Source organism: Aethalodelphis obliquidens, unplaced genomic scaffold (assembly GCF_003676395.1).
Source record: "Aethalodelphis obliquidens isolate GAN/ISIS:26980383/991018 unplaced genomic scaffold, ASM367639v1 scaffold6, whole genome shotgun sequence".
Classification (NCBI taxonomy): Eukaryota; Metazoa; Chordata; class Mammalia; order Artiodactyla; family Delphinidae; genus Aethalodelphis; species Aethalodelphis obliquidens.
The window spans coordinates 12,016,488-12,041,581 of NW_020837950.1; the positions used below are offsets into that span (position 1 = coordinate 12,016,488).

General features: G+C 39.1%; 1 protein-coding gene and 1 pseudogene across 3 annotated transcripts in view; one reads left to right on the top strand and one right to left on the bottom strand.

Moving 5' to 3' along the window:
- UBE2K (ubiquitin conjugating enzyme E2 K) overlaps positions 1-25,094 on the bottom strand; it is an 81,569-nt gene that overhangs the window by 50,238 nt on the left and 6,237 nt on the right. The window contains exon 1 of one of the 3 annotated variants that reach the window (XM_027103130.1): positions 16,962-17,045. The exons of the other annotated variants lie outside the window; for them this stretch is intronic. Coding sequence (XP_026958931.1) covers positions 16,962-17,030 — 69 coding nt within the window. The 5' untranslated portion in view covers positions 17,031-17,045. Of the gene's footprint in view, positions 1-16,961; positions 17,046-25,094 lie in introns of those variants that run through there. 3 annotated transcript variants of the gene reach the window in all.
- LOC113619218 (putative tubulin polyglutamylase TTLL1 pseudogene) lies at positions 18,113-22,213 on the top strand (annotated as a pseudogene).

The window sequence follows — 25,094 nt, forward strand, 5'->3', positions numbered from 1 at the left end:
TTTTCTAGTACATTATGTCTGGCTTTCAAGAAAAAAATTACAAGGCATACTAAAAGACAAAAAACACAGTTTAAAGAGGCAGAGTAAGCATCAGAACCAGACTCAGATATGGCAGAAATGCTGGAATTAGACTGGAAATTTAAAACTATGACTAGGAATTAGACTGGAAATTTAAAACTATGACTAATATGCTAAGTGCTGTAACAGAAAGAGTTGACAACATCCAAAACACATGGGTAATGTAAGCAGAGAGATGGACTCTCTAAGAAAGAATCAGAAGGAAATGCTAGAAATGAAAAAGATTGTAACAGAAAAAAAAAAAAATGCTTTTGATGGACTCATTAGTACATAAATGTGGAGAAAGAATCAGTGAGCTAGAAGAAGTGTCAATAGAAACTTCCAAAACTGAAATGCAAAGGAAAAACACATGAAAAAGACAACAGAATATCCAAAAGGTGTAACATATGAGTAATGGGAATACCAGAAGGAGAAGAAAACAAGAAATATTTGAAGCAATAACTAAGAATTTCCCTAAATTAATGACAGATACCAAATCACAGATCCAGGAAGCTCAGAGTTCAAACCAAAATCTATACCTAAGCATACCATATTCAAACTGAAGAAAATCAGAACAAAGAAAACATCTTGAAAGAAGCCAGAGGAAAAAAAACACCTTGCCTATACAGGAGCAATGATAAGAGTTACATTAGACTTCTCTTCGGATTCATGGAAGCTAGAGGAGAATAGAGTGATACATTTAAAATGTTAAAAAAAAAAAGCCCCACCAACCTAGATTTCTATATCCAATGGAATTATCCCTCAGAAATCAACAATAAAGACTTTTCAGATAAACAAAAATTAAGGGAATCTATTGCCAGCAGACCTGCCTTGCAAGAAATGTTAAAAGAAATTCTTTAGAAAGAAGGATAATGATATCGATCAGACACTTTGAATGTATTTAAAGAAAGCAACAGCATTAGGAAAGGAATAAATGAAGATGAAATAAAATATGCACTACCCATGAAGTAATGTAGTATTATCTGGAAGAGCATTTTTTTTGGGGGGTTGTGCTACACAGCTTGCAAGATCTTAGTTCCCCAACCAGGGATCGAACCCAGGCCCCCCGTCAGTGGAAGTGCAGAGTCCTAACCACTGGACCACCAGGGAATTCCTAGAAGAGCACTTTTAAGTAAGTGTGTATGGTAATTCAAGGGTAAAGTTTTTTTTTTTTTTAAAAGCACAACTGCTACGCTAAGAGAAGAAAAAAACTAAAACTAGAATCATATAAAATGATCAATTAAAAACAAGATAAGGCAGAAAAGAGTGAAAGACAAAAAAAGAACAAGGGCAATAAACAGAAAACCATTTAAAATATGGTAGGCATTAATCCAGCTATCAATTATGATCTTACATGTCAATGGTCTAAATAATTAAAATATACTGTTGAAGTAGATAAAAAACGGATTCAACTTCATGTTGTCTATAAAAAATCACTTTAAATACAACACCAAAAACACAGGTAACAAAAGTAAAAATAAAACAGACTACATCAAAATGAAAAACTTCTGTGTATCAAAGCATACAATCAACAGAGTGAAAAGGTAACCTATGGAATAGGAGAAAATATTTGCAAATCATATAAATGACAAGTGGTTAATATCCAAAATATATAGAGCTCTTAAACTCAACAACAAAAAACAAACAATCTAATTTAAAAATGGCAAAGTGGGACTTCCCTGGTGGTCCACTGGTTAAGAATCTGTCTTGCAATTCAGGGGACGCCAGTTCGATCCCTGGTCAAGGAACTAAGATCCCACATGCTGCAGGGCAACTAAGCCCACATGCCACAACTAAACAGCCTGCATGCCGCAACTACATAGCCTATGCACACTGGAGCCCACGTGCCGCAACTAGAGAAAAGCTGCAACTAAGACCACAACGAAGAGCCCGTGCACCCCAACTAAGACCCGACGCAGCCAATAAATAAATAAATAATGAATGAATGAATATTTTAAAAAATAAATAGGGAAACCATTAAAAAAAAATTTAATGGCGAAGTACTTGAATAGACATTTCTCCACAAGATATACAAATGGCCATCAAGTGCATAAAAAGATGCTCAATTCACTATGCAACTATTACTAGGAAAATGCAAATCGAAACCACAATGAGATACCACCTCGCATCCATTAAGATGGCCACTATCAAAAACACTGGAAATAACAAGTATTGGCAAGGATGTGAAGAAACTGGAACTCTGTGCACTACTGGTGGGAATATAGAATGGTGTGGCCACAATGGAAAACAATATAATTCATCAAAAAATTGAAAACACACACACACACACACACACACACACAAAAAGATAAAAAGGAAAACAGAATTACCATGTGATCCAGCAATTCCACTTCTGGGTACATACTCAAAAGAACTGCAGCAGGGTCTCAAATAAGATAATCTGCACACTCATGTTCGTGATTATTCAAAAAAGCCAAAAGGTGGAAGAACCCAAGTGCCTACTGGCAGATGAATAAATAAACAAAATGTGGTGTATACAATGGATTATTCAGCCTTAAAAAGGAAGGAAATCTGACACGTTACAACATGGATGCACCTTGAGGACATTATGCTAAGTAAAATAAGTCAGTCACAAAAAGATACTTTATGATTCTACTTACAGAGTCAGAAAGTAAAATGGTAGTTACCAGGAGCTGGGGGTAGAGGGAAAAGGGAGTTATTGTTCACTGGGTATAGACTTTCAGTTTTGCAAGATGAATACACTCTGGAGAGTGGATTCACAGCAACATGAATGGTTAAGATGGTGACTTTTCTGGGTATTTTACAACATCACAATTTTGAAAAAAAAAGTAAAGGGACGGACAAAAATACACTAATCCAAAGAAAGTTGTAGTGGGGATTTCCCTGGTGGTCCAGTGGTAAAGAATCTGCCTTCCAATGCAGGGGATGTGGTTCGATCCCTGGTCGGGGAACTAAGATGCCACACGCCATGGGGCAACTAAGCCTGCGCGCTGCAAGTACTGAGCCCATGCTTTCTGGAGCCCACTCACCACAACTAGAGAGAAGCCCGTGTGCCACAATGAAGAGCCCATGAGCTGCAACGTTTGATCCCACATGCCGCAACAAAGATCCCGTGTGCCACAACTAAGACCCAACGCAGCCAAATAAATAAATAAATAAATAATTTTTTTAAAAAAAAAGAAAATTGTAGTCATTTTAATTTCAGACAAAGCAGATTTCACAGCAAGGAAAATTACCAGGAATAAAGAGGGACATCACGTAATGATAAACAGGTCAATTATCCAAGAAGACATTAAAAATACTTAAACTGGGGACTTCCCTGAGGACTTCAATGGGGAACTAAGATCCCGCAAGCCGCTCGGCATGGCCAAAAACACAAAACAAAAACAACAAAAAACTTAAACTGTATGAGCATAACAACAGAGTTTCAAAATACATAAGGCAAAAGCAATAGAACTACAAAGAGAGTTAGATGAGTCCAGTATTACAGCAAAAGACTAAAACACTCCTCTGCCAGTATCTGACAGATCCACAGGCAGAAAGACAGTAAGGACACAGCTGAACTAATTAGCACCAACAAACTGGATCTAATTGATAACCATAGACTATTTCATCCAACAGCAAGATACACATTCTTCTCAAGGTCACACAGAATATTTACCAGGTAAACCATATTTGGGGCCACAAAACACACCTTACAAATTCAGAAGAACAGAAATCATACAAAGCATGCTTTCAGACCACAATGGAGTTAAACTAGAAATCAATAACAGAAAGATAGCAAGAAAACCTCAAAATACTAAACAACACAGTTCTAAATAACACATGAGTGAAATAAGACATATTAAGAGAAATTTTTTAACATTTCCAACTTTGAAAACAAAAGTACAACTTAACAGAATTTGTGGGATTTCATGAAGTATAGTGCTTAGAGCAAAATTCACACCGAATGCATGTATTAGAAAAGAAGAAAAAACCAATAATCTAAGATTCTACCTTACAGAACTAGAAAAAGAAAAAATTAAATACAAAGGAAGCAAAAGAAAAATTAATTTAAAGATTAGAGCAGAGGGACTTCCCTGGGGCACAGGTTCAATCCCTGGTTGGGGAACTAAGATCCCACATGCCGCACAGTGCGGCCTAAAAAAATAAAAATAAAAATTAGAGCAGAAATCAATGAAATTGAAAACACAAAGGAAAATCAACCAAACCAAAAGCTGGTCCTTTGAAACAATCAAGTATATTGATGGGCCTCTAGACAGGTTAACAACAACAACAAAAAAGAGCCAAGACACAAATTACTAAATATCAGAAATGAAAGAGGCCATCTCTACTAATCCCACAGACAAAGGAATAAAAGAGTACTGCGAATGATTATGCTCACATATTTGATAACCTAGATGTAGTGGACTGATTCTCTGAAAGACACACTCCGTCAAAACAAAAACAAATAGATACTCTGAATAAGGACTGTATTTATTAAGGAAGTTGAATAATTAATAACTTTCCAAAACAAAAAGCACCAGCCCCAGATGGTGTCAAAGATGAATTCTACCAAACATTTATGGAAGAAATTCCCTACAATCTCTTTCACAGAATAGTTGCAAAATACTTCCTAATTCTTTCTGTGAGGCCAGCATTACCCTAATACTAAAAGGAGACAAACACAGATGAAAGGAAAACTACAGACCAATATCTCTCATGAACAGGGATGCAAAAATCGTCAACAAAATATTAGCAAATTGATTCCAATAACATATAAAAATTATACACCACAATCAACTGGGATTTTTTTTTAACATCTTTATTGGAGTATAATTGCTTTACAATGTTGTGTTAGTTTCTGCTGTATAACAAAGTGAATCAGCTATATGTATACATATATCCCCACCAAGTGGGATTTAATCCCAGGTATATACAAGGCTGGTTCAACATTCAAAAATAGAATTAGTGTAATCCAACCAATCAACAGGCTAAAAAACAAAAACCACATGATCATATCAAAAGGTGCAGGAAAACCATGTGATGAAATCTAACACTCATTCACAATAAAAACTCTCCGTAAGTCAGGAATAGAGTGAAACTCTCTCAACTTGATAAAGAATATCTGCAAAAAAGCTACAACGAACATCATACTAATTGGTGAGAAACTCAACACTTTCCCAGTAAGATCGGGTACAATGTGAGGATATCCCCTCTTGCCACTCCTTTTCAACATCATACTTGAAGTTCAAGCCAATGTAATAAAACAAGAAAAGGAAATAAAAGGTGTACATATTGGGAAGGAAAAAATAAAACTGTCTTTGTTTGAAATAATCATCTCTGTAGAAAATCTGAAAGAACAGAGTAATTCCTAGAACAAGTAAGTGATGATACGAAGGTTGCAGGATACACGGTTAACATACAAAAGTCAACTGCCGTCCTACATACCAGGAGTAAACAAGCAGAATTTGAAATTAAAAACATAATACCGGGGCTTCCCTGGTGGCGCAGTGGTTGAGAGTCCGCCTGCCAATGCAGGGGACACGGGATCGTGCCCCCGTCCAGGAAGATCCCGCATGCTGCGGAGCGGCTGGGCCCATGAGCCATGGTCGCTGAGCCTGTGCATCCAGAGCCTGTGCTCTGCAACGGGAGAGGGCCACAACAGTGAGAGGCCCGCATACCTCAAAAATAATAATAATAAAAACATAATACCACTTACATTAACACCAGAAATTAAAAAAAGAAAAAAGAAAAAAATACTTACGTATAAATCTAACAAAATATGTGCAAAACCTATATGAGGAAAACTACAAAACCCTGATGAATGATATCAAAGAAGAACCAAAAAAATAAAGGACACTACCCAATTTCAATACTTACTATAAAGTTACAGACCTCAAGACAATGTAATATTGGCCAAAGATTTAACAAATAAGTCAATGCAATAGAATAGACAGCCCAGAAAGAGACCCACATAAATACAGTCAACTGATATTTAAAAAAAACAGCAAAGGCAATACAATGGAGCAAAGACAGTCTTTTCAACAACAGTGCTGAAACAATAAGATATACACATGCAGGAAATTCCCTGGTGGCTTAATGGTGAGGATTTCAGCTTTTGCTGCCATGGCCTGGGTTCAATCGCTGGTGTGAGAACTGAGATCCCGCAAAAAACAACAACAACAACAAAAAACCACACCCTAGGCACAGACCTTACACCATTCACAAAAATTAACTCAAAATGGATCACAAACATAAATATAATATATAAAAGTATAAAGCATGGGTATGACTATGATTTTTTAAGATACAACACCAAAGGAACAATTCATGAAAGAAATAACTGATAAGTAGGACTTCATTAAAATAAAAAACTGTTCTGCAAAAGACAATGTCAAGAGAGCGAAGACAAGCCACAGACTGAGAGACTATACCTGCAAAAGAAATATCCGATAAAGGACTGTTATCCAAAATACACAAAAAACTCTTAAACTTCAACAATAAGGTAACAACCTAATTTAAAGATGGGCCAAAGCGGGCTTCCCTGGTGGCGCAGAGGTTGAGAGTCCGCCTGCCGATGTGGGGGACACGGGTTCGTGCCCCGGTCCGGGAGGATCCCACATGACGTGGAGCAGCTGGGGGCGTGAGCCATGGCCGCTGAGCCTGCGCGTCCAGAGCCTGTGCTCCGCAATGGGAGAGGCCACAACAGTGAGAGGCCCGCGTACCGCAAAATAAAAATAAAAATAAATTTATGCATTCTACAACTATTATCAAAAAGAGAATAACAAGTGTTGGTAAGGACGTGGGAAAAGGGAACCTTTGTGCACTGTTGGTGGGAATATAAATTGGCCGCAGCCACTATGGAAAACAGTATGGAGGTTCCTCAAAAGATTTAAAAAAAAAAAAATGGATCAAAGGGACTTCCCTGGTGGTGCAGTGGTTAAGAATCCACCTACCAATGCAGGGGACATGGGTTCGAGCCCTGGTCCGGGAAGATCCCACATTCCACGGAGCAACTATGCCCGTGCGTCACAACTACCGAGCCTGCGCTCTAGAGCCCTCAAGCCACAACTACTGAAACCCACACACCTAGAGCCCATGCTCCACAACAAGAGAAGCCACCACAATGAGAAGCCCGCGCACCTGAACGAAAAGTAGCCCCTGCTCACCGCAACTAGAGAAAAGCCTGCGCACAGCAACAAAGCCCCAACACAGCCAAAATAAATAAATAAATTTATTTTTTTTAAAAAAAAGGCCAAAGACCCAAACAGACACCTCACCAAAGAAGACACACAGATGGCAAATAAGCATATGAAAAGACACCCCAGTCAAGTCATGGGGAAATGCAAATTAAAGTGAGATACTGCTACACACCTATTAGAATGGCACAAATCCAGCACACTGACAAGAGCAAATGCTGACAAGGTTGTGGAGCAACAGGCACTCTCATTCATTACTAGTGGGAATAGAAAATTATACAGCCACTGTGGAAGACAGTTTGGCAGTTTCTTAAAAAACTAAACATACTCTTACCATATGATCCAGCAATCACACTCCTTGGTAATTACCAAAGGGATGTGAAAAGTTATGTCCACACAAAAACCTGCACACAGATGTTTATAACAGCTTTATTCATGATTGCCAAAACGTGGAAGCCAACAAGATGTTGTTTAACAGGAGAATGGATAAACAAGCTGTTACATCCAATGAAATATTATACAGCAATGAAAATAATTATCAAGCCATGAAGAGACACGGAGAAAACTTAAATACACATTATCAAGTGAAACAAGCAAATCTGAAAAGGCTATATATTACACAATCCCAACTCTATAACGTTCTGGAAAAGCAAAACTATGGAGACAGTTAAAAAAATCAGTGGTTGTCAGTGTTCTGAGAGAGGGAAGGATGAACAGGCAGAGCACAGAGGATTTTTAGGGCAGTGAAAATACTCTGTACAATACTATAATGATAAATACATGTCATTATACATTTGTCCAAACTCACAGAATAAACAATACCAAGAGTGAACCCTAAGGTAAACTATGGACTTTGGGTGATTATGACATATCAATGTAGATTCAACCACTGTAAAAGATATATATGTTGGTGGGGGATGTTGATAATGGGGAAGGCTATGCATGTGTGGGGGCAGGAGGTATATGGGAAATCTCTGTACGTTCCTCTCAATTTTGCTGTGAACATGACAGCTATTTTTCTTTTCTAAGTCTTCAAGTTAAAAAAATGAGTACTAAACATTCAAGTGTTCACGATATGTAAAGAAAAAAATAGAACAGAAAGTATTTATTCTATGATTACCAACTACACAAATTTGCAGAATAAAAACTAAAAAGATTGTAAAAATGAAAAACAGCCTTTGCATGTTTCTGAGACAACTGGAGAAATCTGAATATGGACTTTATTACATGATATCGACATGTTTTGGTTAATCTGTTAGATGTAATAATGGTACTTCTGTGTAAGAATATATTTTTAAAGATATTAATACATGCTGAGAATATCAAAGACATTTATATGTGAAGCTATAGAGACAAGATAACCTAGATATGCTTTAAAATTCCCGAATAAAGAAAAGGCAAGATGAAAATTATCCTTGGGCCACTAAAGTATTTCCTAGACCTGGAGGATCCAAAATTATTTGTCAATCAATTACCATATCCACAGACACAACAGAGGCTTAAAATAAAAAGTTTGAGAGACAAAAATGTTAGAATATTAACTGTTAAATAATATTAATATATCTAAATAACTAGAAGTTTAATTAGTTCATGGAAATGAAAGGCATTCTGTCAAAGTTGAAAGTTGTTTGTTAAAGTTTATGCAAATAAAAATGAAGATAAACATAAAATGGAAGCACAAAGTTACGAATTCCAACAATAAATTTACACGTTGCTGAACTCTTCAAATGTGTCACCATGTATCTTAAAATCAAAATCCAGGGCTTCCCTGGTGGCGCAGTGGTTGAGAGTCTGCCTGCCGATGCAGGGGACACGGGTTAGTGCCCCAGTCTGGGAGGATCCCACTTGCCGCGGAGCGGCTGGGCCCGTGAGCCATGGCCGCTGAGCCTGCGCGACCGGAGCCTGTGCTCCGCAACGGGAGAGGCCACAACAGTGAGAGGCCCGCGTACCGCAAAAAAAACAAAAACAAAAATACTCAAGTAATTTGTTCAGAAATATCATAATAAAACACTACAAAATAAAAACTTATTTTAAATTTTTATCAGTTAATGGCATTCTCTTGTCAAAATCTAAAGGACTATATAAAACTCTCTTACCAACTAATCAGGTGTCAGAAGGCTGTTCTTAGATCTCTTTTTCAAAAGTCTTGTGATACTGCACAAGCTTTCCTTTACAACATCTATCATCACACAGAGCTAAAATAACTTTTAGTGTGTCTGTACTCTTGTTTGTATTTATGAAAGTTCATAAACTTGTAGACAAAAAATACTGCTTGCAGTATCCGTAAACAAAGGATGTTGCAGCCATCTAGCATTCAGCCACTGCACCCAGTCCTGACAGTGTACCCTTAGGGGACTCAGGATGGAAAAAAGCAGGATACATACAGGCCCTAAATAGTTAAGGTGCATATCAAAGGAACGATTTCAATGAGTCCAAACTCTCCCATCTTCCCATACATAGAAAAGTGTTAAATTCATTACCCTGAGATGTCTGGTTTTCTTTAATTAATGGTAATCTTTTGATGTTCCGACTACCTGGTTTTTGTTGCAAAACTCCTGTAAGTCCTGGCTCCTCCCTTACCTCTTTGGACCAGTTCCTCAGAGCAATCTGAGAGGCTATCTTCCAGGCTTAAGTCCTTGGAAAACCCGCCAAACAAAATGTAATTCTCAACTTCTAGGCTGTGTATTTTTTTTCAGTCGACAAACTAGAAGTTCCTATGTTTTCTGAATATGTAGATGCATAGAAAAAATTATTAAAGGTTCCTTCTGAAAGACAGGATTAGGATTGAGGGAAGGAAGGAAGGAAAGGGTGGATGGGTAACTAAAACTTTTACTCTGTATATTTCTGTTAATTGAAAAATTTTAACAATGAGACTCTGTACCCTTAAGTAATTTAAAACAACTTTTCTTTTAACCTTCCAAACTCCTATGTCACCTAAGAAAATTTAAGAAGGAATTTTAAAGGGTTCAAACTACTGACAGCAAAAAGGAAAAAAAAAACTAAACAACTGAACCAAACAAAAAGGAAGAAAAACGATGGAACCAGTGACTCAATGAAATAAAATAAAATAAAACCAAAAAGTCATGGGCTCAACTGATAAAATACAGAATAAGTAAACTAAAGGCAGGAAAGAGAAAGGAAACTAAAAAACGAGATAAACCGGGACTTCCCTTGTAGTCCAGTGGTAAAGAATCCACCTTCCAATGCAGGGGACGTGGGTTTGATCCCTGGTTGGGGAACCAAGATCCCACATGCCGTGGAGAAACTAAGCCCACGTATCACAACTACTGCGCCTGCACACCCTGGAGCCTGTGCACCACAACTAGAGAGAAGCCCAAGTGCCATAACGAATGCCACAATGAAGACCGGATGCAGCCAAAAAAAAAAAAAGGTAGAAATAAATAAATTTTTTAAAAACCTTTAAAAAACGAGATAAACCAAAAAAAGAGATAAACCATATCCTGTGTTTACTACACATTAAAAACAGATCATAAATAATAAGTGAAATGTAATATATTAAATAAGAGATTTTTTTTTTGATGTCGACCGTTTTTAAAGTCTTTATTGAATTTGCTATAATACTGCTTCTGTTTCATGTTTTGGTTTTTTGGCCATAAGGCATGTGGGATCTTACCTCCCCCGATCAGGGATTGAACCCACACCCCCCTGAATTGGAATGCGAAGTCTTAACCACTGGACCGCCAGGGAAGTCCCAAGAGATTTTTTTTTAATACCGAAACTGACAAAAATTTAGCAACCACTCTCTAAAAAGCCACCTGGTTCTCAAACATACATTCCACTTTACAAAAAATGATCCCACACTGTTTCAAAACAATGAAAGGGACAGAATGATTACAAACACCTTTTATAGGACAAACAATGGCTTTGATCCCCCAAACTCAGCCAGCACAATTCTGAACAAACACAGGTTAGTCTCACTAAAAAGATACACAATTCTCAACAAAATCTTGGTTAACATACCATAACAAACTTAAGTACTATTCACTATGACCAAGAGGGGTTTATTCCAAGAATTCAAGAATACAATTCCATGAAAAATTTTATCAAAAAGGTATTTGGAAATGCCTTTATTTGACAAATACAGATGTTAAAGTAACAAAGGACATATATCTAAAACTGAGGCAAAACTATGTTTTCCTTAAAAAAAGGGATAAGAATATTTGCCATCACTGCTACTACTTATAGTAATCCTTCCATCTAAACACAAACTCTTTTATAAAATCAAACATAGACAAATTTATTTTGCATAAACTTTTTTTTTTTTTTTTGCGGTACGCGGGCCTCTCACTGTTGCGGCCTCTCCCGTTGTGGAGCACAGGCTCCGGACGCGCAGGCCCAGAGGCCATGGATCATGGGCCCAGCCGCTCCGCGGCACGTGGGATCCTCCCGGTCCGGGGCACGAACCCGTGTCCCCTGCATCGGCAGACGGACTCTCAACCACTGCGCCCCAGGGAAGCCCCCATAAACGTATTTTAACCACAATAATTTCAAACAGAAACCAATCTCAAATTACTTTCACAGCTATGACTTGATGTCCCCTGCCTCCAGAACTGTGAGAAAATGAATTTCTGTTTATGCCACCCAGTCTATGGTAATTTGCTGTGGCAGCATGGGCTAAGACATCCACACACTGATTAAAAAATGAGAAAAGGGGACTTCTCTGGTGGCGAAGTGGTTAAGAATCTGCCTGCCAGTGCAGGGGACATGGGTTCAATCCCTGGTCCGGGAAGATCCCACATGCCGCAGAGCAGTTACATCCGTGCGCCACAACTACTGAGCCTGCACTCTAGAGCCCACAACTACTGAAGCCCACATGCTGCAACTACTGAAGCCCTTGTGCTGCAACTACTGAAGCCCGCACGCCTAGAGCCCGTGCTCTGCAACAAGAGAAGCCACCGCAATGAGAAGCGCCGCTCGCCACAATGAGAGAAAGCCCACATGCAGCAACGAAGACCCAATGCAGCCAAAAATAATAAATTAAAAAATTTTTAAAAAAGAGAAAGAGGAAAATCATTTGTTGCCATAGGAGGTGACTATTAAACCAAATCTATACTCTGATAATAAGCAATTTTCATCCCAGTTAATGATGGAAAGCTCTTCTTTCTAGAAGAATTCTAGCTAGGTAAATATGAAGTTGACAATTAGGAAAATCAATGGATGATGATCCTTTTCAGGTGAAAGGATACTAAAGAGTAAGATATTTGCAAAGGACCAAAGCATTAACTTCAGTTTACTTGCGAACTGCAAAAGGAATAAAACGTACCTTCACAAAGAGATCTTGTGGCTCTCACCTTAATCAAGTGATTACACAATTGACCCGACATCACGAACAGTGAGAAAACCTGATATTACACATATATTAACATAATTCAATATGAAGTACTGACATTACACTTGGAGTCTTGCCAAAAATGTTTAACCTGATAATCCAGTCAAACCTTTATACCTGAACTCCCAGTTTGTAAGAAATACAAATTAAAGCATCACCATGAGGAAATCTCCAGGATTAAAAATGGAGGTGTGTGCAGGAGAACCATCATAAATTTTAAAAGACTAAAAACTACATTCAGGGAATCCCCTGGCTAAGACTCAGCGCTTTCACTGCCATTACCAGGGTTCAATCCCTGGCTGAGGAACCAAATCCCGCAAGCCAAAAAAAAACCCCCAAACAAACAAACAAAAAAACTACATTCATATGCAATGTGTAAACCTTAAGCGGATCCTTCAAAACAAAAATCCAAAAACTATAAAAGACATTTTTTTAAGTAACATGGGAGATATGGAAAAATATGAATATTAGATACTAAGGAATTAGCAATTTTCTTACGTAGAATAATGATACTCTGGTTATGTAAAAGAATGCTATTTAGAGGAGATGCATGCTCAGCTTTTGGTAGTGAATTATCTTCATAACAGCAGCATTAACAATTGTTGAATCTAGGCAGTGATGACAGAAGCATACGTTCTTTCAACTCTTCCACTTGAAAATTTTCTTAATAAAAAGTTAAATGAATTATTTGTTTTATTTTTTCTGCCACTTACTTGCCCATAGAATGTCTATTTCATAGAACTTGCTCAAGTTCACTGGATAAACTAGGGCTTGGTCAAATGTTTATCTAAATAAACAATGTTTTTCAAAAAAAAAAGTTAAATAAACAGATAAAATGGAAGTTAATTTTTCTATCTGACTTTTAAAAAAAGGTTGTATTAATGGTGAGAATATGATGAAATGGGCTGCCTCATACAGTGCCAGTGCTAGAGCAATTTACACCCAACTTTCTAGAAAACACCTTGGTCATAAGTTCAGATACTATGACCTAGTAATTTTCTTCCAGTAATCTATCTTAGGGAAATAAACTCAGATTAAAAAGTATTATGGGGGCTTCCCTGGTGGCGCAGTGGTTGAGAGTCCACCTGCCGATGCAGGGGACACGGGTTCGTGCCCCGGTCCGGGAAGATCCCACATGCTGCGGAGCGGCTGGGCCCGTGAGCCATGGCCGCTGAGCCTGTGCGTCCAGAGCCTGTGCTCCACAACGGGAGAGGCCACAACAGTAAGAGGCCCACGTACCGCAAAAAAAAAAAAAGTATTATGGGACGTCCCTGGTGGCGCAGCGGGTTAAGAATCCGCCTGCCAATGCATGGGACACAGGTTCAATCCCTCGTCTGGGAAGATCTCACATGCCGCGGAGCAACTAAGCCTGTGCGCCACAACTACTGGGCCTGCGCTCTAGAGCCCGCGAACCACAACTACTGAAGCCCGTGCGCCTAGAGCCGGTGCTCCACAACAAGAGAAGCCACAACAAGAGAAGCCACCGCAATGAGAAGCCCGCACACCGCAATGAAGAGTAGCCCTCGCTCGCCGCAACTAGATAAAGCCCGTGCACAGCAACGAAGACCCAATGCAGCCAAAAATAAATAAATTTATTTTTAAAAAAAGTATTATGTAAAGATATGCCTTTCAGCAGGAAAGGCTATAACAAGAAAAAATAGAAACAACTTATAAATATTTGACAAAAGAATGGTTTAGTCAGGCACTACTAAATATTAATATATAAATACTATTTAATTCTAATACTCAAGTTAAACACTAAATATTTAAAAAAAATATTTAATGCCCTGAAGAAAACACAAGATATATTAAGAGGAAAAAGATATAAAACAATATACATACAAAGATCTTGATTTGATTAAAAGGATGTTTATATCAACAGCTATCTGTGGTTGATGAGAGACTGTTGCCTAATTTGTCATCTTTGTACATTTCTTCTCAATTCTCATAGAAGAGCAAGGAAACAGGATTAAGAATGCCTGTGTTCCCGACAAATACTAACAGACTGTAAGCGCTTATCCCCATAATCATACTCTTGATTTTGTTGTTACCTAAACCTGCACCTTCTCCGAAATCCACTTCAAGTTTCTCAGATTCCCAACCTCCGTGGATCAAATAAATTCACTTTGGTACTCCAAACCCAGCTATTAGCTGGCTTCATCAAAACAGAACCACTCTCCCTGACTCTCCCTCATTATCAGTCACCTTTAAGGTCCTCACTTCCTGCTTAGCCAGTTTAGATTCCTTGGGCATTCATTATAATCACTCCCTTGCAAATACTCTTGACAACCTTGATACCTTTCTTCCTGCAGTGTACTCATATGGCAAAGCCCTAATGCTAATTAAACTCATTCTCCAATAAACTAAAAAAAAAATTTAAAAAAACTTCCTGTGTCTGCCCCAAGCAGCACTGCTGGGGGAGGGAGCAGGGAACAACCACCATTAAGTGGTCTGATGTTCAAGTGAAAACCACAAATCCCAAATAGAAACTTAACATTGCCCTAAGTGTCTCTGCTCCTATTAAAGATTAATCTTTCCACTTATGTTAGGAACACCACCCCCTGTTCTTCTCAAGGACTTTGCACCTTCAGTTACTCCTCTCTCTAGCATAATCAATTTCTCCCATCCATCAACATACAAACATACTCTAATATCTACTAGAAATTTTTTTTTAAAGATCTCTGAAGCCATGGTCTTCTCCAGCTCCCCCTCTTCTCTCCTTCCCTGTAAAAGCAAAACTCCTTTAAAAAGTTGACCATAGTTGCCAGTTCCTCATCTCATTCCTCTTAACAATCCACCCCAATAACACATGCACACCATTCCAATGAAAATATTCCAGTCAAGGTCACAATGATCACACTGCAAATTCAACCGTCATTTCTCCCATTTAAGCAGCATGACAAAGTTGACCACCTTCTTCTTGGAACCCTGTCTTCTCTTGGCTTCAATGACACCATGCTCTCCTTTGCTGGTTCTCGTCAATTCAACTTCAACATGTGCTACAGAACCAGGACAAAAACCAGATTTTGTCCTAGACCCCTCCTTTTCTAACCAAATTCTCCTAGAGTTAAGTTACCCAGTCTAAGCATCAAATTATACCATCTATGTATCTATAATGCCAAATCTCTCTTCAGATCTAACCTCCAGACTCACATAACAACTGCTTAAATTCTTATCCTCCCCACCTCCAGTGTGCTCTTCCCACTCCTCAACTCAGAAATTAGCACCACCAACCATCTAGTTGCAAAGACAAAAATCTAGGTGTTTTTCCAGCTTCTTCATTATTTCTCTACACCATCAGCAAGCTCTGGTGACTCCACTCTTAAAACATAACCCAAACACTTCTCTTAAGCCTCCTCTATTCCACCCTAACCCCAAGCTACAATCATCTCTTGCCTAGGCTACCTAGAAAGGCTTCCCGAGTTCATTCCTGCCTCCTACCCCAACCCCACATGGGAAGTGCCTAACAAATTTCCTTCTCCTTCCTTACTAACAAAACCCTCATTTTAATTGGAGAGCAATGTGCTCAGCTAATAAACATTTCCTAGCCTACCTTAAACCAAGAAGTGATTATGACACTGTGGTGAATAAAAAAATAAAAAGAGAGGTTACTGAATGGAACCTCAGATATCTCTTTTAAAGGGAGTGAACTCAGCTGGCGGTGCCTGGTGCCTTTCCCTTTTTACAATTCAGATAGGCTGCCTGGTCCTCTGATAGCCATTCTGAGAGTTTAGGGACAAGGGTCAAACTCCTAAGAATAGTAACCTGAAAGTTAGAAGTAGATTATTAACACTATAAAGCCCCTAACCAAACAACTTTGGGATACTTCCCCTCTAGACTTTTCCTATTTATTTCAATCACTACTACTGTTTCTTTTGTTACATCCAGCAAAACTCAACCTTTAAGTAGTAAACGTTTCCTCACTATCTTCAGGGTCAATTCATTCCCCACAGCAGCCAAAGTGATCTTTTAAAAACACGAATTCTTTCGTTTGCTTTAAATCCTCAAATGGCTTGTGTGTGATCTGGCTCACACCTACATCTCCAACTTCATCTTGCACCATTCTCCTCCCTCACCCACAATACTCCAGCCACAACAACCTCCTTTTGGTTGCTTACACATAGCAAATTCATTCCCACTTTAGAGCTTTTACACTAACAGTTTCCTCTGATCTGGACTGTTCTTCCCCAGTGACGTGCTTTTATCATTCAGATCTCAATTTAAGTTTACAATTCTAGGATAAGCCTTTTCTGAACACCCAATCAAAAACAACCAATTAATTTCATCTGGACAATATTATTATACAGCTCTGCACTGCATTTATTACTTATTTGTCTGTCTTCCCTTATCCCACTCATTACTATATCCCCAACACATATCATGGTGCCTACCATAGAGAGAGTCCTCAAATATCTGTTAAAGAGCTCTTGGTACTGATAATACAAAGATGGATGAGCCATGATGCCTACCCTTGAGAAGCTTGGAGTCTAATAGGGAAAAACAACTTCAAATGATTAAAAATTACAGATTTCGGTTTAAAGTCCCATGGGAATTGTATTCAATGCTCCCCCACCCCAAAAAACTCTAAATATGTATATATATGTACATAAATAGATAAAAAGAAAGGAAAACCAAAATTAAGATGTATCTCTGTATATGTGAAATATTTCATAGACAAACATTTTTTAAAGAAAAGAATTATCTCTGGGAGTGAGATTACCGATAATTTTTACTTTACAATATAGTTCCCGGTATTTTTCAAAGTTTAATAAGTTTCTTACTTTTATATTCACAGAATTTTGACTATTTATTTAAAAGAGAAAAGCAATTAAATGGTTTACATTCTTGACTATATAATTATTAGCTTTCTATGTGCATGTAAGAGTTGATCATCCTAATATATGACTAAGTTAATTCCAATTTATCCTCCCAAGTATTAGTTTAAGGGTTATTCCCAAGGAACTCTTTCCCTGAGTTTAGGTTACCTCACCCTCACAGTTCTCCTTACTTAAACTCAACAAACATAACTAGCTGTTCAATGTCTCACCATCTTACTGGACCATAATTTACTCCATAACAGCATGGACCATGTCTAGCTTATTAACAAACACAGGTGGCATTCAATAAATATTTGTTGAATAAATGAAGAAAAATGTAGAGTTAACTAAAGAGTTTAAACTAAACCATAGGATACAGATGATGTCATATATAATACTAAATAGATGCCCCCTGAGATCTTCAAAGGGGAAAACTACAAAATAAAGCAAAAAAGATTCTCTTCCCACCATCTTATTTCCCCAGTTTTGGGCTTGGACAGTATACCATCCCAATTCAGGACCTGACTACATTATCAACAGAAACCCAACTTCACTGGCGGCCACCTTTATCAACATATTCAATTCTTCCTAGTACCAGAAGCAGGATGAAAGGTATTACTTTCATAGTGCTTGGGGATTAGCTCCCTGGAGCTTAAGAAATACTGAACCTCATTCAGGAAAACAAATGCCTCCTGCTCACCAGGCAATGTGCTAAGCAATGGAGGATGGAAAAATCAGTAAGACAGGTCTATGTCCTCAATGACACACATTCACAGTTCCATCAGACAGATGGAGATAAAGCACGTAAGTAAACACCTAAGGATATAGTCAAAGTATGACCAAGCCAAGAGACGTTAAAAAAAGTCTGACATATATAACCTTCTAAAATCTCATCTAGCAATACACACTAAATTCTTGCACATTTGTACCAGCAAGAAACTGGAAATAACCAAATATCCAATGCACAGATGCATAAACTGCAGTATATTCTATACATATATTTTTAAAAAAAGGAACTAGTACAGAATGATTTAAGAAAAATGAAGCACAAAGTGTTTTATATCACTGCTGAAAAGCAATAGTATCAGACAACCCACAACTAAGTACACCAATCCCAAATAGGATGGTTCACATGAAACAAAGAAACCTAAAAGTAAAGCACTCCACAGTCACTTGAGAGAAATGGCTACATATGCTAGTTAGCCCTGCATTTGTAATCACTAGAAAAATCCATAATCACACAAAGACTAAAAATAATGAACAGAGTAACACAGACCTGTCCTAAACCTAGGCAAAGAGCACTTTCAGCAATAGCTCCAAAAGATTAGACACCTATCAAAGATTTGGGCGGGGGGGGGGGGGGGGGGGGCGCAGGTGTGGCATACTTTAAATGTTACTAAGCCTATTACATTTCAGGCACCATACTGGATGCTGAAGAGAAAAAGATGAATAAGAATCCTCAAGGAGCCCAATGATCTAGCAGGAGCAAAAAGACATATATACAATTACCCAAAATATAATAACTGCTCTAAAAAAAAAACCCCAACAAAGTGATACTGGAGAAAAAAAAGTAAACTGTGGGTTCAAGAAAAGCTTATCAGGGACTCCCTGATGGTGCAGTGCCAATGTAGGGAACACGGGTTTGAGCCCTGGTCCGGGAAGACCCCACATGCTACGGAGCAACTAAGCCCGTGCACCACAACTACTGAGCCTGCACTCTAGAGCCCATGAGCCACAACTACTGAAGCCCTCGCACCTAGAGCCCGTGCTCCACAAGAGAAGCCACCGCAATGAGAAGCCCGCGCACCGCAATGAAGAGTAGCCCCCCGCTCGCCACAACTAGAGAAAGCCCACGTGCAGCAACAAAGACCCACTGCAGCCAAAAACAAATAAATAAATTTTAAAAAAGGAAAAAAAGAAAAGCTTATCAGAAATGGCATTTTAGGAGAAATAAGTTTTTCAAAAGGCAAAGAAAGGAGGTTAAGGACTTATTCCAAGCAGACAGAACAACTCAATATAGCTAAAGGCTGGAGGGAGAGTGAGGGTCTGAGGTATGTTCAGGCATACAACTTAAGTTGAGACTTGACAGGAAATAAGGAAAGGTAGGCTAGAACAACAGTAAAAAGGTTTTGACTTCATGCAATAGGGCGTAGACAATGTAAAGGAAAATGACAAAATAACGTTTTAAAAATTAAATCCAGGGAGGCAGGGCTGGGCCGCGGTGCGGGGCCACCGTCCTCTGCGCTCCTGGGCGTTCCTCCGCGCTGTGAGCCCCACAGGAGGAAGTCACAGGAAAACAATCTGACATCAGATGAGAATCCAAGTCAAAACTGGGTGAAACTGAAGAGAAGTTGGACGTTCCCACTGGCTCCTTAAGTACCTATGGATTATGGCAGGAAAAGTGAAATGAGTCACTGATATCAAGAAGTCATTGCTGGGCTTCCCTGGTGGCGCAGTGGTTGAGAGTCCGCCTGCCGATGCAGGGGACACAGGTTCGTGCCCCAGTCCGGGAAGATCCCACATGCCGCGGAGCGGCTGGGCCCGTGAGCCATGGCCGCTGAGCCTGCGCGTCCGGAGCCTGTGCTCTGCAACGGGAGAGGCCACAACAGTGAGAGGCCCACGTACCTCAAAAAAAAAAAAAAAAAAAAAAAGAAGTCATTGCTGATAAATAACTCTGAAAAGACAGGATGGGGCCAAGTGACAGAAAACGAGGACTGGAATTTTTACTGGAAGAGCAAGCAAACCATCCGCAATGTTTTTAGTGTCAAAACTGGCTACCAGCTCTCAAATGATCAAATAGTCAACCATTTCCCGAACCACTATGAACTGATGCAGAAGGATCTGATGGTGAAAACCATCAAGAGATACTGGAAAGAGCTGGAGAAGAAAGGGAGTCCTTTAGCAGAGAAGGACAAAAGTGGGAAACACCTCTACCTGGACTTCGTCCCTGTCACCTACATGCTGCCCGCCGACTACAACCTGTTCGTGGAGTTCAGGAAAAGCCCTTCTAGGACCTGGATCATGAAACCTTGTGGCAAAGCTCAGGGAAAGGGCATCTTCCTGATCAACAAGCTCTCACAAATCAAAAAGTGGTCCTGGGCCAGCAAAACATCTTCGTTCATGACTCAGTACCAAGGAAGCCTACGTGATCTCTCTGTACATTAACAACCCGTTACTAATCAGCGGCAGGAAGTTTGACCTGCGCTTGTATATTCTGGTGTCTACGTACCGCCCACTGCGCTACTACATGCATAAACTTGGATTTTGCTGCTTTTGCACAGTAAAATACACCCCGAGTACCAGTGAGCTGGATAACATGTTTGTTCATCTCACCAACGTTGCCATTCAGAAACAAGGGGAGGACTACAACCACATCCACGGGGGCACGTGGACCGTGAACAACCTGTGGCTCTACCTGGAGAGCATCTGAGGCAAGGAGGTGACCAGCAAGCTGTTCAACGAGATCCACTGGATCTTCATGCAGTCCCTGAAGGCCGTGGCACCCATGATGAACAACGACAAACACTGCTTTGAGTGCTACGGCTACGACATCATCATCAACGACAAGCTGAAGCCCTGGCTGATCGAGGTGAATGCTCCCCATCCCTCACTTCCAGCACTGCCAACGACCAAATCCTTAAGTATAACCTGATTAATGACACCCTCAACATCGCGGTCCCTAACGTTGAAATTCCAGACTGTAAATGAAACAAGTCACCCCCAAAGGAAGTCCTTGGCAATTATGAAATTCTGTATGACGAGGAGCTGGCACAAGGCGACAAGGCTGACCAAGGGCTGAGAAGTCCACCGGGCCAGTCGCTGGGGCCCAGAGGGGGCCGATCGAGAGACTCCAGGACAACCGTCCTCACAACCTGGAAGTGACCTCTAGTGAGATCAAGACTCCAGCCTGGACTTGTCACTGCACCCACCCTTGCTGAAGACCTATTTTGGAAATTTCCTTTTTCTAGAGCTTTTTTCCTTTCCTAAACCCTGTAATAAAGGCACTTCTTTGGAAGGTTAAAAAAAAAAAATTAAATCCAGTGGCATGGCGCCAGTTGAATTAGAAGTTGGGACAGACCAAAGGCAAGAGAACTAAATGTAAATAAGCAAACTATTTTAATATAAATAGTCTATCTGAGAAATGAAAACCTGACCTAAGATGATTCACAAACAACGCAAAAGCGGAAACAAAGACTCAGGAGATAAACGGATGATGGAGGACGACGCAATCAGTAACTTACAAAGGACAGTAAGAGAAGTTGAAGAAAAACCAGAAAAGTCGTATCAGAGTAACCGAAAGGGGAAAGCTCTAAGATGGAATTGGAAATGTGGAAGAAAGAGGTACAAAATGGACAATTGCTGAAAAGTTACTTCTTGTTTCACAATTTAGAAGATATTGGTAATGCCTGAAAAAGTAGTTTCAATATGATATGATAGAGACAGAAGAAACCTGAGTACAGAAGTTAAGGAATGAATTAACTTTTAAGAACCAAATACAGGAGAATATCTTTATGATAACCAGAGTAGGAAAAGATTCCTTAAACAAAATACAAAAACCACACCATACAGGAAAAGACAGACAAATTTGGCTACTTTAGAAGTAAACTCAGTAAGATCAAAGATACAATAAAATTAAGTGAAATAAGCCAGCAGAACAAATAATGTATAATAATCAAATTCACAGAGAAAGAAAACAGAATGGTAACTGCCAGGGGTTGAGCATTGAGAAGTAAGGAGTTAGTGTTTAATGGGTACAGAGTTTCAATTTTACAAAAAGCAAAGTCTTGGAGATGGATGGTGGTATTGGTTGTACAACAATGTGAACACACTTAATGCCACTGAAATTGTGCACTTAAATATATACAGGATGAGGGACTTCCCTGGTGATCCTGCAGTTAAGACTCGTCGCTCCCAATGCAGGGGGCCCAGGTTTGATCCCTGGCCAGGGAACTAGAGCCTGAATGCTGCAACTAAAAGATCCTGCATGCGACAACGAAAATGCCACGTGCCACAACTAAGACCCCAGTGCAGCAAAATAAATAAATAAATATTTTTTAAAAATACAATGAAAAGTTTTATGGGGCTTCCCTGGTGGCGCAGTGGTTGGGAGTCCGCCTGCCGATGCGGCGGACACGGGTTCGTGCCCCGGTCCAGGAAGATCCCACATGCCGCAAAGCGGCTGGGCCCGTCAGCCATGGCTGCTAAGCCTGCACGTCCGGAGCCTGTGCTCCGCGATGGGAGAGGCCACAACAGTGAGAGGCCCACGTACCGCAAAAAAAAAAAAAAAAAAAAAAAAAGGGTAAGGAATGCAAACACTAATTTTACAAAAGAAAGCCTTATGGCCAATAAACACAAAAACATGCTTAATATCTCTACTGACAAGGAAAATGAAAATTAAAATAAGCTATCATTTCATATCCATCAGACTGACAAAAATCTAAACCTTCCAAATGTCAGGTCCCTAGAATTCTTTCTTACTTCTAGAGCAAGTGTAAATTGATACAATCATTGGGAGAATAATGATGCAATATCAAGTCATGTAGAAGATGCAAATACACTCAGATCCTGAAAGTCTACTTCCTATAAAACCCTTATGTGCCCAAGAAAACAACTATAATAATGTTCAATGCATCCTTTTTTATAATCTCTAAAAGTTGGAACTATGCGCCATCAATAAGAGGATGAATTTTTAAAACTGTGACACGAAATACTCTACATAGTAGACCGACCCCCTGCTCAGACAAAAATCCAAGTATAACTTATAGTTGGCCCTCCATATACCCAGTTCCTCCACATCTTCACATTCAATCAACAGTGGATTGTGTAGTACTGCAGTATTTACTATGGAAAAAAATCCGCATATAAATAGATTCATGCAGTTCAAACCCATGTTGGTCAAGGGTCAACTGTAGTTTAAAACTGAAGAACTAAAAAAAAAATAAATTTAAAAAAATAAAATTGAAGAACTAGAGCATATGCATCGTCACAGATAAATCTCAAAAAACAACGCTGAGAAGAAAAGTTGCAGGAGATGTAGAATATTATAAACCATCTATGAAAAAAAATTTTTTTAAGTTTAAAATACTAAAAAGTGATTTTACACTCAAAAATACTGTGTTTATCAATAGTAAAAACAAAAATATGAATGGGGGGATATACTCAACCCCAGCATAGTGGTTACTTAAAGAAGTAAAGAGAACAGAATGAGCTTTGTCTGTATGTTTTGTTTTATTTCTTGGGGAGGTGGAGGAAGGGCTAAACCCAGTATGAGTTAAGATCTATTAAATCTGGACCATGGATATAAAGGTGTTCATATATTATTTCTTAACTTCTAAGTCTAAAATATAATTTTTTTAAACATCTTTAAAGATAATGGATAGGAAGCAAGCAGCAGATATGATTATACTCTATTCTTTCCACCATAACCAGTAAACAGAGTCAGAGACCTGGTTTTAAACCCCTGTTCCACCAAGTTACTTGACACTGAGGAAACTTACTTAATTTCTTCAGAGCTGCAACTTTCTAATCCATAAAACAAGAATAACACCCATCTCATAAGGCTGTGATATATATAAAATATCGGATAGTAGACATTCAACTACAGGTAGTTACTGTTTTAAATTTGCAGTAAAGGCACTTCCCTGGTGGTCCAGTGGGTAAGACTCCATGCTCCCAGTGCAGGGGGCCCGGGTTCAATCCCTGGCCGGGGAACTAGATCCCGCATGCATGCCACAACTAAGTAGTCCACATGCCGCAACTAAAGATGACGTGCCACAACTAAGACCCGGAGCAGCCAAAATAAATAATGTTAAATTTGCAGTAAAAGTAAAGAACTAAGGGAGGAAAAGGACAAGGGTTTTGAATGAAATGAACTTGTCTCACCTTTTCAGAATTACATAACAGAACATACGACAGATGTCACATGGATGTGACCACGACTTTCTAGTTTCCAAGACCCAACTTTAAAATAGGGATTTTACAAAGGAATTCAAGATTACACACCAGAGGATTAGCATATGGATTCCATGGTCCAGTTAAAGGAGACCAGAGCCATGTCAAGAAGTCCAAAATAATCCCATTACTCCATATTATATGAAAGGCTCCCAAATAATTTACTTCTTTTTCACTCAGAAAGGTCATTTTAACACAAACTTCTCTCCAATTTATAACTGTCTCCTAAAGAAAGACTAACCAACATCTTCAGAACAAAGCCCACATACATTCTTTTGTATTCCCCTTGGCCACCAGCCCCCAAAGGTTATTTGCACACAAAGAAACAATATCAGAAGTACTAAAGTCCCTCATCATGCTATTAAGCCTTTTCTGGAGGCAAATTCCCGTAGAGCTATCACTAAACCATTGAAGGAAACCTTTATGGTCCAAGGACAACAATAAGCAGAGTATGAAAGTACAGTTAATTTTGACATCTTAGCAGCTATCCATTTACTGAATGTTCCAAGCACTGCTCTAAGCACTGTAAAGCCTCTCTTGATCTCCCTATTTACAGATAAGAAAGCTGAAACAGTCAGTGCTGTAGGTATTAAGCAGAAAAGCCAGGACTGAACGCTGATCTAATTCCAAAGCCCACACTCTTAATCACTAAGCTAAGCTCACTACATCATGCTTGGGGAAGTAAGTATCTCTGCCTCCTGGCAGACTTTTCTCACAGTAAGAGAGAAAAGCAAAATATATTTAAATACAATACTC